Source organism: Medicago sativa, chromosome 3 (assembly GCF_051527215.1).
Source record: "Medicago sativa cultivar Bolivia chromosome 3, Bolivia_mono, whole genome shotgun sequence".
NCBI lineage: Eukaryota > Viridiplantae > Streptophyta > Magnoliopsida > Fabales > Fabaceae > Medicago > Medicago sativa.
Window position 1 is genome coordinate 86,308,040 of NC_140751.1, and position 20,651 is coordinate 86,328,690.

Below are 20,651 nucleotides of genomic sequence, written 5' to 3' on the forward strand. Positions count from 1 at the left end.
ACAAAGGTTAGTTACTTCGTTCATATTAGTTATTTTTGAAAAAGTGGGATCTTCAATATCTTATTCCTCCTTCAAAGAAGTCATTTCCCCTCTTTCATATAAGAGAATCATGTAAAGACTTAAAGTACTAAAATCCAAATTAAATGTGAAAATATGGGTGTGATCACTTATACAGAGAGTTTTTAAGAGTGGGTTTGTCTCGACCGGGTTTATATGTGTGAATTCATTGACAGAATCAATGACTTTAAGGCGGAAAATCAACGTAACTTTAATGTAATTTTGTGTGTTTTATGAGAAAGATGAAAAAGAAATAATAGAAAGATGAGAGAAAAAAAATATAAAAGAGATAGATACAGGGTCACCAGAACTTTCCTGCCTTAAAAATCGTACGAAACATTGAAATTTCCAATCCTAGTTATACTAACCTTCGATTCATAGGAAGTCTTGACCAATCATTAAATGAAGAGAAGCCAGCAATAAAATAGAAGTACTAGCAACACACTTTACCACGAGCTAAAAGCAATGAGAGAGGAAGCATTAAAGCTAAAACAATTCCATGTGAAGACTAATAAAATGTGATGATCGGAAGTTTTTTATTTTTCCTGTATAATGAAATGAAAAGCCCCAAATGGCCAGTTATCTTGAGTAAAGTAGCTAATCAGTTATGAGACAATTGGAAATAATTGTACATGTTGTGTAAAAGAACTTAAACTACACTGGTCATTTGATTGAACAGAGAAAAGAAAGATGCATGAAAATTTATGATGTCACAGATTCCTGTCAATGAATTCCCACATCCTCTCTTCCATATAAACTCGATCGCTATATCGCCGAGGCATGTGGCGCTCATCTGGGAAAATTATCAGCTCATACGTTTTTCCAGCCGCCACAAGTGCATTGATAAGCCTTGCAGTGTGCCGAAAATGTACATTCTCATCAATCATTCCATGCACAATCAACAACCTTCCCCTCATCTTGTGCACATGGTTCATGACAGAAGCTCTTGCATACCCTGATTTATTTTCAGATGGCAATCCCATGTATTTCTCTGTGTAGAATGTGTCGTATCCATCCCACGATGTAACGGGTGCACCAGCTATAGCACACTTGAAGAAATCTGGATATCTTGAAAGGGTCATAGCAGACAGATACCCGCCATAGCTCCAACCGTACAACCCAATGTGACCAAATTCTGCAAGCCCATTTTTGACAAGCCACTCTGCTCCAGTAAACTGATCATCAGCATCAATTTGTCCAAGTTTGTGCTTTAAATAGCCTTCAAACTTCAACCCCCGTCTAGAAGTTCCTCTGTTGTCTAACTGTCAACAAGGAAAGTAATAATTAACATGGAATGATAACTGACAATGTACAAAATCACTGTTTGATTTGCGGAAATGATTTTAAATGAATTGATTCAATAAAATAGGTTCTTGCTAAAAATGAGTTGAATTTAAAGTGACTTATGTTTGGATACATTCATGTAAAAGTGAATTGGACAAAAAATTATAGGCAACTAATCAATAGCAAAAACAAAAGATTCAAATTCTAGCTTCAACTTAGAATCAATTCTACTTGAGAACATCTTAACATATCAAAATCAAATTTACACCCTTAGAATAAATTTTGCCTCCTTCAAAAGTGAAACAAAACTTAACGTAAAAGATGGGACAAGAACCTATGAATTTAAGGCATCAGAGCCGTTCAACAATCATTGAGTATACAAATGGAAATATCAAATGCAGGGGTGAACATATTCAAACAAATTCTGTCACTGTTAGGCCTGAACATTTTCCATGTATAAATATGGATTTTGCCCATCTTAATCATATTTACATCAATCTCTCCGTCTTTGAGCAAATACTTTAGTATCCCATTTAACCACATCTAAGTAAACCAAGGTTTAAAGGTTGCACAAATTCAATGTATTGGAACCATGCCAACACATGTATGTGTTTTATCATGTGAATGAACAACAAGAAGCAAGATGCATAAAAATTTAAAAGCAAGCAAGACAGACAGGAGGGATCATAATCAAGTAAAATTCAGGGAACTGACCTTCCAAACTAAGATGCCTTTATTTCTCAAGTATTGCGCTCTCAGGTCTACTGTATTAAGCCAAGAGTTAGAAACGAGCTGTACACTTGGACCACCATAAACATTAATCATGGTTTTGTAAGGTGGAGGTCCGAATCTTGAAGCATCAGGCTTGTAAAGAGCTCCATACAAGGTAGTACCATCGTCGGACTGTATTTCAACAATCTCTGGAGGCTCAAGGTGAAGCTTTTTGGATTTTGGAATTGGTATTTGCTGCTCATACAAAGGCATGATTATGCTTCCATCCTCTAACGAACATAGTAATACCCTAGGTGGACAACTAAGGGAGTCGTGTATATCAACAAATGTTCGCATGTGATGATCAAGGACAACAATGTGCTTTCCCTTGCCATGTGTTAGTCTGGTAGGGGCTTGAAGTGGTTGAGTTCCATCAATGAAAAGTTTAGCACAGTATAAGTTGGATTCAAGAGGACTATCTAAGGTCCCAGTGAAATATATTAGACCTGTGGCCTCATTCACACCGGCGATTTGCTCAACCATCCATTCACCTTCAGTGATGGGTCCTAAACAAGTCCCGTTTGCATCATGAATATAGAGATGTCTAAATCCTGATTTCTCACTAGCCCAGATAAATCCACCTGAAAACTTGGTAACTCCTTTATCAAAAGGTGTGAAACAGTCATGTATGTTGATCCAAGTTTTGTTCTCTTCTACCAATATATCTCTCCTTTGTCCTGTTCTAATATCAAACTTAATGATCTTTATTTTAGTCTGGTGCCTGTTTATGATCTGAGCAGTGAGAATGTTTCCATGCATCCAATTAACTCTTGCCAAATATTCATCCTCGTTGTCTAGTTCTTTCACACCCCCACAGACAAGATCCATCCAAGTGGTGGAGCCTCCAGCTACCGAAACAACCCCTAGGCGCATTTTAGCATTTGAAGCTCCTGCAAAAGGATAAGGATGGTCTTCCTGTGCATCTGTGCCAACTGAGCTTCTACCTTGGTGCATAATTCTGAAAAGCGGTATTTCAGAATAATCAACTTCAGTAAAAGCAATATATTTACTGTCCAGTGACCACCAGTATCCAGTTTTCCTATCCATCTCCTCCTGAAATCAGAAAATTACATGTTAAAAGACACAAACCATTCACAGGGCTGCAAAAAATGCAAGATTGTTAAAATAGGAAAGTAATGAGGATCGTAAGATCCTACCAAAATGAATATATATGTGTGTGTGTGTGTGTGTGTGTGTGTGTGTGTGTGTGTGTGTGTGTGTGTGTGTGAGCGAGTGTGTGTGTGTGTTCAAGTATCCATACATAATATGCAATAAAACCTGTAAATGACATCATCAAAGTAAACTTAAAGCTGCAATTCCATGACTAAATTATGAATCATAAGGTACAGTATCAATAATTAACGATAGAAATATATTTTCACATTAGTCAAATAAACAAGCAACTTTTTTTTTATATAAACGAGCAATTGATTGCATAAACTAAACTAAATTAACTATTTTTCATTAAAGAAAACATTTTATTTTCAAGTAAAGAAGAAAAATAAATTTTTGTAATCAAGAAAATATTTGATTTTAAATTATTTAAATTTATTGAGAAAAGATTTTGTTTTAATTAATTTATAATTGCTAGGAAATATAGGAAATTAACTCAACCATTTTTAAACCAATAAAAAAACTCTATCATTCTTTAATTCAATACTTGTTAGTGCATCCGCATGCTTTGCCTTTGTAAATGAATGTCAAAACTTAAAATTACATGATATCAATATCCTTTAAATAGAGGACAGATATATTTGCACTCAGCCTAATCTGAATAAATGAATACAAAACCTGGGGGCCTAGTACGGTGTTCCTAACATCAGATTCATAGTTATAGAAGAATTGGAAAGAATATCATTCGAAAGAAATTGATACAAAACAATGTGGATGGCACCCGGTACAAATCAATCATAAACAAATCGTTAAAAAAAATTATTAGAAAGAAAGAAAAAAGACCCTTTCGAATCAGGATATGTCATCACTGAGAGGGGAAGATAGAAAACGAGAGAAAGGGCAGAATGGAGGAGTCTGTCACACCCTAGCAACGTGACGGAGCTGAGACCATCACAAGACAAAAACTGTTATATTTCGGATCACAAGAGATCAAATGATCTCATGTTCTCTACGAACTAACACAATCTCACTCCGATCTCACCAGAATCCGATTTTGTATGCGATCCAACTCGGACAGAGGGGGAAAGATCACAAAATCATGTGATCTTATGATTTAGCTCGTGATCTTGACAACACGCCTTGGTACTACAAAACCTAGGTAAAATATTCACAAAACCAGCAATCATAGAGTAAATAATATCATCATTATAGACTGAAATATTATGCAATTTTCCCAATCAAAAGTAGAAGGAAGGACTACTTTATACACACATGTGAGACAATGCACCCAAAATAGATTAAAATACACGTAGAGAAGATATAATTTTGAAAGAAGTATCACCTGTGCTATATATTCGGCAAGCCCGTGAGTCTGCAATACACAAATACAATGTCAAATTTCCAGAAACGAGACTATCTAAAAGTAAAACATAGAAAAACTGTCATTGGATGGATAACCATGCATAACTGATTATTTAAAGCTCCAAATGAATTAACACAGTCGAGCTTTGTTTTAGAAATAAGAAAAAAGAAAGAAAAAAAGCATAGAATACTACTAAAGATTGACCCTAGAATTTATTCAACAAGGATGGAAGAACCAAACTTAATGAAATTTAGCAGGATGCTTAACCAAACACTTTTGAAACTTTTGATGATGTTAAGATAGGAATGTGCAGCTGATATAAAGTATGTATACGTCGGGATATTTCAAGATCCACAACACATCAAACAGACCATCTAACTTTTTTGTTGTTAAAAAATACACGTTAGCTACAAAGGCTACATTTGGTTGTCAGGGGCTATATAAAATTCATTAACTATTTTTCATATAACACAGATGCATTTAGTAACACAAATAAATTAACAACTAACCAACTACTGGACTTACAAAGCCATTTTCCTTTGCACCATGGGTCAACTGCTTTGATTCATCAGATAAGAGATTCATAACATGCAACTCACAGTCTCTTACATAAGCAAGCATAGATCCATCTGGAGACAGATGAGGGTCAATAATGGGCGAAGCTGGTATACTAGGAAGCTTGAGCTCTGTTTTCGAATGGGAAATATCATGGACATAAATCTGTTTGTGGGACAGAAGAATAACCATAACAAACTTGAGTATAAGATTTAATAATGAATGCAAAATACAAAAAGGCAAGCATTATGGACAACTACACAAAACACAACAAAATATATTCATTTCAGTATACATTGCTATAAATAAGACTCTTACAGTAGTATCACAGTGGCACAAGCCTAGTCACTACCCGTGGCACTGATGGGATAAAAACTACTGTAGCTGCCATGGCATTTATAAATCAGGTTGGGCTTAGGCCCTCTTTCATTCCAAAAATAAATAAATAAATAAATCAGGTACAAGAAGCTCAATGTTTAAAAAGAAATTGCTAGCAAATTATACATATTTCACAAAAATGAAATCAATTGCCAGCTGGTGTAGCAGTAAGTGGTTAGTCCCTCCTCTTTTTAATGAGGTGCAGAGTTCGATTTGTGCCAAATTCATTTTTCTAAAGAAAATACAATAAAATTCAGAAAGGAAACAGTAAGAATTGAACCATCGTTAACACTTGGTATGTACTAGGAAACATAATTCATATAAACGAAATTAACATGCTACAATGTGTGTATAAATATCTATATCTATTGAAAAGGGATAAAAAACTGGGGAGGTCATGGTGAGATTAATGGAGTAATATGTAGATATGTGTCTGCATATGCTTCGATAGTTTTCCTACCAGACTTTAATTACAAATGTGCAACTTATTTTCTTTAGAAGCTATTATCACTTCTTCTGTTCCGAATAAAAACAGAAGACAGTATTTTAATTAATTCATAAGAAACAACTAAAAAACAATGCTATAACTATTTTGCATGATAGAAAGTAACTAACCCCAGCAGGTAACGGCACCAGGACTGCTTTCCTTTTTGAGTTCGTCTTCACCCACTCGTATCGTGTCACTCCTAAACCGCGTTCCCTCAACCTCTCCCTCCTCAATTTTTCTTCCGGAGAAATATTACTCTCATCAAGTCCGCCATCAGGCGGGCTAAATAACAATTCTTGTTTATTGGTCTTCAGATCAAAAGTGAAAATCTTTCTGTTTAATGTATTATCAGGACTAAACAAATAAGAAATCAAACTATCATCTGGACTAAAACTTATTGAAGTTGGTGATACATATCCCGGCAATGGATATTGCGCAATCTCTTCAACCGGGAAAAGAATGCCGTCGTCAAGATTTTGCACATCATTGAAGTCTGTCACAGGCATTTTGAAAGGAAGTGGTTTTTGACGCTTCGGGTTCCTCTTCTCATTCATCAACTAATCGATCGCATTACACAAACACCTCCGGTATAAAACTGAACTGCAATAATAGAGCACAAAATAAGAGTGATCCCAAGACAACGCCTACCGTATTAATAACATTCATAATAAGATTCAATTACAATGAATTTAATCAAAGAAATTAAATGACTTTTCAATGCTTAATTATGATTTATGAATAATTCATCTACCATTGGACCTGACTTAAATGTGTTTGTAAGAGGCAACTTATAGGATTTTTACTTCAAAATTTATTGGAAACCTAAAATACTTAGTGTATGTTTGGTTTTGGGGTGATAAGAATTGATTGAGTGAATTGATTCTAACTAAAATTGAGTTGAATGTAAAGTGATTTTGGTTTGGATACATTCGTGTAAAAGTGAGTCAAACTATAAACTTGTGTGTAAAAATCAATTCTATAATCAAAAGCTATAAATTCTAGCTTCAAGTAAAATAAATTCTAGAGTTAAAATTAATTCTATTCGAAAGCAACCAAACATGTCAAAATCAATTTTGCTATTCTAGAAGTGGAACCAAACATACACTTAAAAGAATTTGATTCACATGAATAACAAAAATGGATGCCCAAAAAGCTAAAAAGTTCCCTTTGATATTGACAGACATATCAATTTAAACTGGTTTAAATTCTGTACATTAAATCAATAGTACATCATAACTTTTTCAAAAAAAAAAAAAAAAAAAAAGACTTTTTGGGATAATATGGTTTCCAGTTCATGCCACAAAAAAGTACCCCAAAACCCATTTCAAAGTCTCTTCATAATAACCATAAAAGAAAAAAAGATAAAGAAGTCTAATTAACCACTGCAATCGGATCCAATCGTAAACAGTTTATGGAAGTATAAACCACACGCAAAAAATTGATATTTTGAATTGAATAACGGTAATCAAAGATAATTGAAATCTAACCTGAGTTCGTGGTGGAAGATGGAAATGAATTAATAATAATCTGCGATGAAAATGAATAGAAGAAATGGTTAGTTGAAGAAACATAAGATAGTTTGATGAAAATAAAAGGAATAAGAAGATTACAGACATGTTGAATTGGATTGTCTTCAAGTGAAAGGAATGAAGAGAGCGTGAAAATGAATTTAACAAGTTATTTATTCAGTTGGTGGAGTTCAACTCTAATCGATAGATAGATAGATATGGAAACATGAAATGAAACATATGTAGAACCAAATTTCCCTTATTTATTTATTCAATTTATTATTAGTTTTATTTTTTTCTTTTTATGCGGTAAATACAATGTTGACCCCATCTTTTGAGCCCCATTCAAGGTAACAATTTGATAACGATGAATGAAAATAGTAATACTCCATAGAGATTATTATTATATTATACTAGCGTCCAGACGGGCACTCCCGTGCCCGTCTGTCCGCTCTTTCTACTGCGCTAATGTATGTATATATTTTTCTATGTTTCTTTGTTTACAATATGCTTCATACTTGAACATTTTATTAAGCTACATTAATCTATTAAATATTAACAATGAACATAACACAAAAACATATCATGAACTAATTGATAACACAAAAGAAAAGAGAGACTAAGGATATACGAAAATGAATAATTTTACCAAAGTTTTCCCTTTTACATGCTACCAAAAACTCTAAATATCTTCATTTTTTCTATAAGGAATTAAGGATGGACCATATAAGTTTCTCTTGAAGCTTCGTTAACTGTTCCAAGTAATAATTTTCAATGTTATGCTTTAGTAGAGAAATCTTATGTTGCATGACATTAGATAGAGGTACTTCTTTTGCAGGTGGTCTCAAATCTTGACGTTAGATAGAGGTACTTCTCTTTGAAGGTGGCCTTCAAAGAAATTTTAATGTGGCTGCAAGTGTTGTAGCCAACTCCTACCATAGTCTACTTAAACAAAGACTAAAAACCATCCATTTATGAATGGCAATCCACACTTTATTCAATTCAATTTAAACAATAATCAACTAAAAAGAACACATTGTTCAATCAAAGGGAGCACATGGCATAACTACGAATATTTTTTATTTACACAAAATTGGCATAGCAATACGAATTATTTAATTTTGAAGATCAATCAACTTATTCTTAAAAAGTGTAAATCAAGCAATAAAACAAAAAGATGAGCACACTGTTGAAATTGTTGAAGGGGTTTCTTACCTTTTTACCAGAACCATGTGCTCAAAGTATAGTCCTCCCCTCTCCATGTAGAGAAAATAATTTTAAACAAAAATAGGAGGGAAATGATATTTTTGCTTTTTGAGTGTGGTTGCAACAAAGAGATATCATCTCAAAGAGAGTAGTATCATAAGACCACTATAGATAAAAGCCACAAATAGAGTGTACCAAATTCCCATATAGAACATCTCAAAGAGAGTAGTATCATAATACCACTATAGATAAAAGCCACAAATAGAGTGTACCAAATTCCCATATAGAAAATATAGAATACACGAAAGGATTAGAGTCTTCATTAATGTATTAACTTTTCTAGGTTTGAACTAAAGAAGTTTTGTTTTGGGGTCTATTCACAATGTTCAATTCAAAAGGGCAACGCAACACCAAAAGTATGTGATTTGTTTAGTTAAATAGTTATACTTTAATGTTGTACATTTATATTTGTACTAGCGTCCAGACGGGCACTCCCGTGCCCGTCTGTCCGCTCTTTCTACTGCGCTAATGTATGTATATATTTTTCTATGTTTCTTTGTTTACAATATGCTTCATACTTGAACATTTTATTAAGCTACATTAATCTATTAAATATTAACAATGAACATAACACAAAAACATATCATGAACTAATTGATAACACAAAAGAAAAGAGAGACTAAGGATATACGAAAATGAATAATTTTACCAAAGTTTTCCCTTTTACATGCTACCAAAAACTCTAAATATCTTCATTTTTTCTATAAGGAATTAAGGATGGACCATATAAGTTTCTCTTGAAGCTTCGTTAACTGTTCCAAGTAATAATTTTCAATGTTATGCTTTAGTAGAGAAATCTTATGTTGCATGACATTAGATAGAGGTACTTCTTTTGCAGGTGGTCTCAAATCTTGACGTTAGATAGAGGTACTTCTCTTTGAAGGTGGCCTTCAAAGAAATTTTAATGTGGCTGCAAGTGTTGTAGCCAACTCCTACCATAGTCTACTTAAACAAAGACTAAAAACCATCCATTTATGAATGGCAATCCACACTTTATTCAATTCAATTTAAACAATAATCAACTAAAAAGAACACATTGTTCAATCAAAGGGAGCACATGGCATAACTACGAATATTTTTTATTTACACAAAATTGGCATAGCAATACGAATTATTTAATTTTGAAGATCAATCAACTTATTCTTAAAAAGTGTAAATCAAGCAATAAAACAAAAAGATGAGCACACTGTTGAAATTGTTGAAGGGGTTTCTTACCTTTTTACCAGAACCATGTGCTCAAAGTATAGTCCTCCCCTCTCCATGTAGAGAAAATAATTTTAAACAAAAATAGGAGGGAAATGATATTTTTGCTTTTTGAGTGTGGTTGCAACAAAGAGATATCATCTCAAAGAGAGTAGTATCATAAGACCACTATAGATAAAAGCCACAAATAGAGTGTACCAAATTCCCATATAGAACATCTCAAAGAGAGTAGTATCATAATACCACTATAGATAAAAGCCACAAATAGAGTGTACCAAATTCCCATATAGAAAATATAGAATACACGAAAGGATTAGAGTCTTCATTAATGTATTAACTTTTCTAGGTTTGAACTAAAGAAGTTTTGTTTTGGGGTCTATTCACAATGTTCAATTCAAAAGGGCAACGCAACACCAAAAGTATGTGATTTGTTTAGTTAAATAGTTATACTTTAATGTTGTACATTTATATTTGTATAATTGGTAATATATAAAAATATATACTTCAAATTCTATTAGGTTATTAGTAATTTTATGAAAATTTATACAAAAAAAAAACAGTAATTTAAATCATAATCAAAATTTTGCAAGAAAAATATTGTTCAAAATTTACATAAGTTAGCGCAGTAGAAAGAGCGGACAGACAGGCTGGACATTAGTGTCAGATAAAAAAAATAAAAAGCTAATTGAAATTGAAGTCACTAAATCACAAAGCATAAGCAACATATAGATAAACTCATAGCAACCAAAACATTTACAAACATCTATTTGAAAATCAGCCCAAAAACCCGACAAATGTCGGATATGATTGATAAGCAACATATAAAACACCCAATTCTTATATTATGCATGTGAAATATGTTATTCGTTTGAAATAACAAACAAAAACTGAAGGAAAAAAAAACAGAAAAGAAACATAACTGAAATCTCAACTTAAAAGAAGATAAGAAATGAGAGCAAAGTTAAAAATTTTGTACTATTTGTTGGCCTCGCACCGGCCTGATGCACCATATCCATCACAACCTTTGCTCTCTTTTGCTTTTAGTATCAATTTTGTTATCCCGTCTTTGTTTTTATTGTAGCGGCTCTCATCCATACTTCTTTTTTCCAATTGTTTTCCTTTTTTCTATTGCTGATGAAAGGACAAAGAGAAACCACTAATCTTATCCATACACATAAGTATGATTCTATTTGTTCTCAAAGATGTACATGTTTTCTAAAACGACACTTTTTGTTCAGAAAAGAGAAGTGTAAAAGTTAAAAATCTTGATTTGAAAATACAAATTAGAAGAAAAAACAGAAACAAACCGAGACATGAGAAGGGGGCAAACATAGATAATTAAATTGAACCAATGAATTCAACAATCAATCACATAGCATAATATCGCAGGATTTGAATCAACAAATGAATTGAACATTTTTTTTAATAAATCTAACTAAACAAACAAATATATAAGAGAGATTAAAAACCGAATGAGAATCATAGTCACAGGGACCAATAAATCACATGTAATTCCTTCAAATCAATTAATCAGAATCAAAACTAAATTGAATCATCAAAACTAAATTGGTGTGGCTTATTTTTGTTCAAAAAAATACCCTCAACTTGAAAGGACACGGTTGGAAAATAGGGGTGGTTGTCTTTTTTACTCTTTTAAAATCAAGTTGTTCCATTGTTTTGCTAGAGGAAAAAAAGAACATAGAACCACAGTAATTAACATAGGAAATAGAGATACATGACAAACTAATGTAGAAAATTTGAAGAATATAATCGATGTTAGTAAAATAAAAAATTTGAACAATAAAATTGAAGCATATAATTTATACCAGTGAAATAGATGGATTGAACAATACCTTAACTCACTGCATGTTGCTCCAAATTTTATAGAAAAGCTTTTGAATCCTGACCTCATTGGATACATCAATGCCAAATGCCTTCAAAATTTGAAGTGTGTGATACCCTAAAACTTAAACAATATTAAAGGAAGAAAAACATATCGTTAGGGAAAAAAACCAAACAATATATGAAGAACCAGTGTAGCATAATGTTTAAAAAAATGGAGAATGAAATTGATGAAGATAATAGAAACAAACAATTAATACATAAAATGGACAAAGAATCGTTCATTTGCATTGAAATGTTCTTCTGTTGCACATAATAGGTTTCACCGTCAAATCAATCAACCAAAAAAATGGCAGTGATCAGTTACTTTCTCCATTTAAATTTGTATGTTATTTTAGAAACCATGTTAAGAAGTGAGTCTGAGGAATTATCGATGGTTATATTATGCAGTTTAGATTTTTAATTCAATTGGTTAACTGCAATTAAAGGGTAGTTTTGGATAAAACAAAACTATCAAGGGTATTATTGGAAAGTAAAATAGGCTACACCAAAAGAAAAGTATTCCCTTTATAATAGGTATAGATAATTGGTAATATATAAAAATATATACTTCAAATTCTATTAGGTTATTAGTAATTTTATGAAAATTTATACAAAAAAAAAACAGTAATTTAAATCATAATCAAAATTTTGCAAGAAAAATATTGTTCAAAATTTACATAAGTTAGCGCAGTAGAAAGAGCGGACAGACAGGCTGGACATTAGTGTCAGATAAAAAAAATAAAAAGCTAATTGAAATTGAAGTCACTAAATCACAAAGCATAAGCAACATATAGATAAACTCATAGCAACCAAAACATTTACAAACATCTATTTGAAAATCAGCCCAAAAACCCGACAAATGTCGGATATGATTGATAAGCAACATATAAAACACCCAATTCTTATATTATGCATGTGAAATATGTTATTCGTTTGAAATAACAAACAAAAACTGAAGGAAAAAAAAACAGAAAAGAAACATAACTGAAATCTCAACTTAAAAGAAGATAAGAAATGAGAGCAAAGTTAAAAATTTTGTACTATTTGTTGGCCTCGCACCGGCCTGATGCACCATATCCATCACAACCTTTGCTCTCTTTTGCTTTTAGTATCAATTTTGTTATCCCGTCTTTGTTTTTATTGTAGCGGCTCTCATCCATACTTCTTTTTTCCAATTGTTTTCCTTTTTTCTATTGCTGATGAAAGGACAAAGAGAAACCACTAATCTTATCCATACACATAAGTATGATTCTATTTGTTCTCAAAGATGTACATGTTTTCTAAAACGACACTTTTTGTTCAGAAAAGAGAAGTGTAAAAGTTAAAAATCTTGATTTGAAAATACAAATTAGAAGAAAAAACAGAAACAAACCGAGACATGAGAAGGGGGCAAACATAGATAATTAAATTGAACCAATGAATTCAACAATCAATCACATAGCATAATATCGCAGGATTTGAATCAACAAATGAATTGAACATTTTTTTTAATAAATCTAACTAAACAAACAAATATATAAGAGAGATTAAAAACCGAATGAGAATCATAGTCACAGGGACCAATAAATCACATGTAATTCCTTCAAATCAATTAATCAGAATCAAAACTAAATTGAATCATCAAAACTAAATTGGTGTGGCTTATTTTTGTTCAAAAAAATACCCTCAACTTGAAAGGACACGGTTGGAAAATAGGGGTGGTTGTCTTTTTTACTCTTTTAAAATCAAGTTGTTCCATTGTTTTGCTAGAGGAAAAAAAGAACATAGAACCACAGTAATTAACATAGGAAATAGAGATACATGACAAACTAATGTAGAAAATTTGAAGAATATAATCGATGTTAGTAAAATAAAAAATTTGAACAATAAAATTGAAGCATATAATTTATACCAGTGAAATAGATGGATTGAACAATACCTTAACTCACTGCATGTTGCTCCAAATTTTATAGAAAAGCTTTTGAATCCTGACCTCATTGGATACATCAATGCCAAATGCCTTCAAAATTTGAAGTGTGTGATACCCTAAAACTTAAACAATATTAAAGGAAGAAAAACATATCGTTAGGGAAAAAAACCAAACAATATATGAAGAACCAGTGTAGCATAATGTTTAAAAAAATGGAGAATGAAATTGATGAAGATAATAGAAACAAACAATTAATACATAAAATGGACAAAGAATCGTTCATTTGCATTGAAATGTTCTTCTGTTGCACATAATAGGTTTCACCGTCAAATCAATCAACCAAAAAAATGGCAGTGATCAGTTACTTTCTCCATTTAAATTTGTATGTTATTTTAGAAACCATGTTAAGAAGTGAGTCTGAGGAATTATCGATGGTTATATTATGCAGTTTAGATTTTTAATTCAATTGGTTAACTGCAATTAAAGGGTAGTTTTGGATAAAACAAAACTATCAAGGGTATTATTGGAAAGTAAAATAGGCTACACCAAAAGAAAAGTATTCCCTTTATAATAGGTATAGATATACCTATTATAAAGGGAATACTTTTCTTTTGGTGTAGCCTATTTTACTTTCCAATAATACCCTTGATAGTTTTGTTTTATCCAAAACTACCCTTTAATTGCAGTTAACCAATTGAATTAAAAATCTAAACTGCATAATATAACCATCGATAATTCCTCAGACTCACTTCTTAACATGGTTTCTAAAATAACATACAAATTTAAATGGAGAAAGTAACTGATCACTGCCATTTTTTTGGTTGATTGATTTGACGGTGAAACCTATTATGTGCAACAGAAGAACATTTCAATGCAAATGAACGATTCTTTGTCCATTTTATGTATTAATTGTTTGTTTCTATTATCTTCATCAATTTCATTCTCCATTTTTTTAAACATTATGCTACACTGGTTCTTCATATATTGTTTGGTTTTTTTCCCTAACGATATGTTTTTCTTCCTTTAATATTGTTTAAGTTTTAGGGTATCACACACTTCAAATTTTGAAGGCATTTGGCATTGATGTATCCAATGAGGTCAGGATTCAAAAGCTTTTCTATAAAATTTGGAGCAACATGCAGTGAGTTAAGGTATTGTTCAATCCATCTATTTCACTGGTATAAATTATATGCTTCAATTTTATTGTTCAAATTTTTTATTTTACTAACATCGATTATATTCTTCAAATTTTCTACATTAGTTTGTCATGTATCTCTATTTCCTATGTTAATTACTGTGGTTCTATGTTCTTTTTTTCCTCTAGCAAAACAATGGAACAACTTGATTTTAAAAGAGTAAAAAAGACAACCACCCCTATTTTCCAACCGTGTCCTTTCAAGTTGAGGGTATTTTTTTGAACAAAAATAAGCCACACCAATTTAGTTTTGATGATTCAATTTAGTTTTGATTCTGATTAATTGATTTGAAGGAATTACATGTGATTTATTGGTCCCTGTGACTATGATTCTCATTCGGTTTTTAATCTCTCTTATATATTTGTTTGTTTAGTTAGATTTATTAAAAAAAATGTTCAATTCATTTGTTGATTCAAATCCTGCGATATTATGCTATGTGATTGATTGTTGAATTCATTGGTTCAATTTAATTATCTATGTTTGCCCCCTTCTCATGTCTCGGTTTGTTTCTGTTTTTTCTTCTAATTTGTATTTTCAAATCAAGATTTTTAACTTTTACACTTCTCTTTTCTGAACAAAAAGTGTCGTTTTAGAAAACATGTACATCTTTGAGAACAAATAGAATCATACTTATGTGTATGGATAAGATTAGTGGTTTCTCTTTGTCCTTTCATCAGCAATAGAAAAAAGGAAAACAATTGGAAAAAAGAAGTATGGATGAGAGCCGCTACAATAAAAACAAAGACGGGATAACAAAATTGATACTAAAAGCAAAAGAGAGCAAAGGTTGTGATGGATATGGTGCATCAGGCCGGTGCGAGGCCAACAAATAGTACAAAATTTTTAACTTTGCTCTCATTTCTTATCTTCTTTTAAGTTGAGATTTCAGTTATGTTTCTTTTCTGTTTTTTTTTCCTTCAGTTTTTGTTTGTTATTTCAAACGAATAACATATTTCACATGCATAATATAAGAATTGGGTGTTTTATATGTTGCTTATCAATCATATCCGACATTTGTCGGGTTTTTGGGCTGATTTTCAAATAGATGTTTGTAAATGTTTTGGTTGCTATGAGTTTATCTATATGTTGCTTATGCTTTGTGATTTAGTGACTTCAATTTCAATTAGCTTTTTATTTTTTTTATCTGACACTAATGTCCAGCCTGTCTGTCCGCTCTTTCTACTGCGCTAACTTATGTAAATTTTGAACAATATTTTTCTTGCAAAATTTTGATTATGATTTAAATTACTGTTTTTTTTTTGTATAAATTTTCATAAAATTACTAATAACCTAATAGAATTTGAAGTATATATTTTTATATATTACCAATTATACAAATATAAATGTACAACATTAAAGTATAACTATTTAACTAAACAAATCACATACTTTTGGTGTTGCGTTGCCCTTTTGAATTGAACATTGTGAATAGACCCCAAAACAAAACTTCTTTAGTTCAAACCTAGAAAAGTTAATACATTAATGAAGACTCTAATCCTTTCGTGTATTCTATATTTTCTATATGGGAATTTGGTACACTCTATTTGTGGCTTTTATCTATAGTGGTATTATGATACTACTCTCTTTGAGATGTTCTATATGGGAATTTGGTACACTCTATTTGTGGCTTTTATCTATAGTGGTCTTATGATACTACTCTCTTTGAGATGATATCTCTTTGTTGCAACCACACTCAAAAAGCAAAAATATCATTTCCCTCCTATTTTTGTTTAAAATTATTTTCTCTACATGGAGAGGGGAGGACTATACTTTGAGCACATGGTTCTGGTAAAAAGGTAAGAAACCCCTTCAACAATTTCAACAGTGTGCTCATCTTTTTGTTTTATTGCTTGATTTACACTTTTTAAGAATAAGTTGATTGATCTTCAAAATTAAATAATTCGTATTGCTATGCCAATTTTGTGTAAATAAAAAATATTCGTAGTTATGCCATGTGCTCCCTTTGATTGAACAATGTGTTCTTTTTAGTTGATTATTGTTTAAATTGAATTGAATAAAGTGTGGATTGCCATTCATAAATGGATGGTTTTTAGTCTTTGTTTAAGTAGACTATGGTAGGAGTTGGCTACAACACTTGCAGCCACATTAAAATTTCTTTGAAGGCCACCTTCAAAGAGAAGTACCTCTATCTAACGTCAAGATTTGAGACCACCTGCAAAAGAAGTACCTCTATCTAATGTCATGCAACATAAGATTTCTCTACTAAAGCATAACATTGAAAATTATTACTTGGAACAGTTAACGAAGCTTCAAGAGAAACTTATATGGTCCATCCTTAATTCCTTATAGAAAAAATGAAGATATTTAGAGTTTTTGGTAGCATGTAAAAGGGAAAACTTTGGTAAAATTATTCATTTTCGTATATCCTTAGTCTCTCTTTTCTTTTGTGTTATCAATTAGTTCATGATATGTTTTTGTGTTATGTTCATTGTTAATATTTAATAGATTAATGTAGCTTAATAAAATGTTCAAGTATGAAGCATATTGTAAACAAAGAAACATAGAAAAATATATACATACATTAGCGCAGTAGAAAGAGCGGACAGACGGGCACGGGAGTGCCCGTCTGGACGCTAGTTATATTATATGGGAAAATGTCAATTTCATGGTAAACAAAATTTACACGGATTTTTATTTTTACCCACACAAAACTCAAACATTTCATTCAAGATAAGTTAATAAAAGTCACCTTTCAACATTTTTTTCAACGTTTCTTCATTACTCACTTTTTTATTAGTTAAAATTGTCATGGGTCTCGCACTTTATAAATAGCAGTTCATCAATTGGTTCCATCTATTAAATAACAATGTTTGAATTGGATTCAAGGATTGTATTGTAGTGAATCTTAACGCCTCCCTTCACTCCTAGTCCTAGAAGCTGCTGCAAGATCGGAAGACATTGGTCGCTCATGTTTATCATAAAGCCAATAGCTATATAGATATGAGTCATGAATTGATGGCACCTTTGTGCGGTCCTTGTTTGGCACTGTCCCTTTATGTTTAGGGATGGGAGGGAGTTATCCACTGGCCTCTTCCGTAGCTTGTTTTCTTACCTTTTTGTTTTATCATAAAAATGTGTAATTCAATTATTTAGGACGTGTTTGGTTAATTGATGGAGTATATCGATACAATACAAATTTAAAGTTGTTAAAAACAAAATGGATGAATATGCAAACAAACTCGCAGCATCCATGTTAATATCAAAAAACGGCAGAATACGTATGCCTACGAATATAACTATATTCAAGTCTTCAGAATATTTGTGTCTTCCGATATGACGTTGTCATTAATTGAATCTGTATTTTCTCAAAGCTAATGTTTCAATGTGAATCAAATAAACACTATACTAAGATGGGAAATCAAAAACACGGTACAAAGACCGAAAATCAAAACAAATATGACAAAATCACAAAAACAAACGAGATAAATTGAAAATACATGAAAATCACTTATTTAACTACAGGAGAAAGAAAAACAATTTGGAATGGTGATTTTATGTCAAAATTGGCCTTAAATCGCCCATTTTCGGTAGATCAATAAGAAGAAAGGTAGTGACTTAATATGATTGAATTATTTTAAATTTAATTAGCTCTCAATATTCTCTCTATTTGTCTCTCTTCAGAAACATTTCTACTTATTCGACTCTTTATCTGCATGTATTAAGAAAATTATTATTGTGTTGCTTATGTGTGTGTTATTTAGGTTTTTTTTTCGCCTATTGACCTAGTGATCAATACATACCTTAAATAAATACACACAAAAAAATGAAATATGGTGACCCGAGTACAAATCTAAGATTCCACATCAAAAGTTTTTACAAGCAAACCACTATGTTGTAACAACGAAGATGTTGTGGTGTTGATTTGTATGTTACTTGATGTCACTTGATAGTATGTTTGGTTTGGTGTTACTGTGCAAAATCTCTCGTCCCAGTGCTCATAAAACGTGAAAATAAGAAAGCTCATATTTGCAGAGTTTGGCCAAATGCACATTGTTGGGTATCCCACCGTGTAAACAAACACATAGTTAGTCTTAAAAAGATTGTGTTTTTTCCATAATCAAATTAACCAACTCGAACAAGAGCAGTGTTTAAAAAAAATACGAGAAAAGAGGCTCTCAAATTTTTATGGTTAATTTAGTTTATTCTTGCATCCTTAAGAACCATTCTTTGACTAATTAGAAGTATAATTTAGTGTCTTATTTCTTCATCCCAAAAAATGTCAATCATTTATTCTATAATATTTTTTGAATAATAATAGAAATAAAAAGAGTACATATAAAGAGGGGGACAAAAGCCAAAACCCTCGAGCAAAAAAGAAAACAACAAAACCCAAAACATAAAGAACTAAATAAGAGCATGAGCAACAACATCACACCAAAAGACTGGCGTGGGATTCAGTTCAACCCACCTACCTTGAATCTTTTGTCAGCCTTGGTTTGCCGCTTCTTTAACTTGTTATTTGACTTTTTTGGAACCATTGTTGATTTGTGTTTTCAACTAAATCAACACTCTCATCATTTTGAGCCATGTTAGACCAGGATTCACACAAAAATTACATAGCTTGTTGCACCTCAGCAGGAACTAGCCCTAAAATTTGCATACAGTAAATTACATTTGAACTGAAGTTTGACAATTTAGAGTTTGTCACCACCATGGATCTACCAAAATCCTCTTGACTTGAAAGAGAATTTTGAATATAATTCACATCAATGACTGCATCACCTCAAGGACCAACAATATGGATATCTTGGAATTTGTCGTGATGTTTGTCTCCCTCTGTGTCTCAGCCAGAACATAATCATCAACCTGCAAAGGTTGCACGTGAACAACTTCAACGTAGATATTATGAACTTCTTCCTCATGGTTTAATATCAAGGACACAAAATTTGTAACTTCTCTAGACCTTATTATATCCTCAATAAGCGGGTCTATTTTTACAACAGTTTTATTGTAACCTGCTACCTTGTTTAGTGTACCTGCAGCTTGTATGATTAAAACACGAACCTTCTCCATATTTAAGGCAGTACGCTTAGCAATATGTTGCACTTTGGATTCTAATACTTGTCGTTCTTAACAGAATGTCCAACAATCTGACATGAGTTACACAATGGGGAAGTTTTTCAAACTCAACATCCACATGAAAATCAAAATCCTTCCTTTCAACTAGGATTCTTTCATGCATCTCTAAAGTTAGACCAACCTCTATTAGAACTCTAGCATAATGACTAAAAGTTATCTTGTTAGTCGCCTCGTCAAGAGGCAAAGGAGTTCATAGAGCCCTTGCAATTTCAAACAATGTTTTTTCCGCCAATATTCCCGAGCATGACCATGAAGACGAATCCATGTTTGAGCAATTGTTTGTTGCACCTTGTGAAGGTTGAAGTCAGCAGTCCAAGCAAATGTTTGGAGGAAGCCTGATGAGAGATTCCAAACACCAGTAGATCGAACTGCACTTAGATCATCCAAGAATGAAAAAATAAATTCAAAGTAACTTTTACCTAATAAAACCATGGACCATTAGTTTTCCAAAACTTTGAGATTCTTTCCTTCAAGTCCAGCATACACACCGAGGAAGAACCCTTTGGAAGAGTGAATCTCCTGTTAAGGACATTTTGCAGTTTAAGATACATGCCAAATATTCATCTTCTGAAATTAT

General features: G+C 32.0%; 1 protein-coding gene and 3 long non-coding RNA genes across 7 annotated transcripts; 1 reads left to right on the plus strand and 3 right to left on the minus strand.

Moving 5' to 3' along the window:
* Nucleotides 1-559: 559 nt before the first annotated feature.
* On the minus strand, nt 560-7,749 carry LOC146941328 (prolyl oligopeptidase family protein). 2 transcript variants are annotated; one of them, XM_085755103.1, is made up of 7 exons: nt 7,623-7,749; nt 7,496-7,535; nt 6,137-6,603; nt 5,114-5,308; nt 4,568-4,597; nt 2,056-3,165; nt 560-1,319 (listed from the first exon to the last, which is right to left on the minus strand). In XM_085755103.1, exons 3-7 carry the CDS (start codon nt 6,560-6,562, stop codon nt 768-770), a joined length of 2,313 nt encoding a protein of 770 aa, XP_085611229.1. In that variant the 5' UTR covers nt 6,563-6,603; nt 7,496-7,535; nt 7,623-7,749; the 3' UTR covers nt 560-767. The 2 variants fall into 2 exon arrangements, with proteins under 2 accessions (XP_085611229.1, XP_085611228.1); XM_085755102.1 differs by having other exon boundaries at nt 6,137-6,608.
* A 2,988-nt stretch (nt 7,750-10,737) lies between these two features.
* LOC146941329 (uncharacterized) lies at nt 10,738-12,362 on the minus strand. 2 transcript variants are annotated; one of them, XR_015032327.1, is made up of 3 exons: nt 12,088-12,362; nt 11,839-11,951; nt 10,738-11,116 (listed from the first exon to the last, which is right to left on the minus strand). It is a non-coding gene; the product is annotated as an uncharacterized LOC146941329 (long non-coding RNA). The 2 variants fall into 2 exon arrangements; XR_015032326.1 differs by having other exon boundaries at nt 11,839-12,362.
* A 324-nt stretch (nt 12,363-12,686) lies between these two features.
* LOC146941330 (uncharacterized) lies at nt 12,687-14,311 on the minus strand. 2 transcript variants are annotated; one of them, XR_015033523.1, is made up of 3 exons: nt 14,037-14,311; nt 13,788-13,900; nt 12,687-13,065 (listed from the first exon to the last, which is right to left on the minus strand). It is a non-coding gene; the product is annotated as an uncharacterized LOC146941330 (long non-coding RNA). The 2 variants fall into 2 exon arrangements; XR_015033522.1 differs by having other exon boundaries at nt 12,687-13,900.
* A 245-nt stretch (nt 14,312-14,556) lies between these two features.
* On the plus strand, nt 14,557-15,772 carry LOC146941331 (uncharacterized). Its single transcript, XR_015032331.1, has 3 exons — nt 14,557-14,680; nt 14,817-14,929; nt 15,652-15,772. It is a non-coding gene; the product is annotated as an uncharacterized LOC146941331 (long non-coding RNA).
* Nucleotides 15,773-20,651: the final 4,879 nt, after the last annotated feature.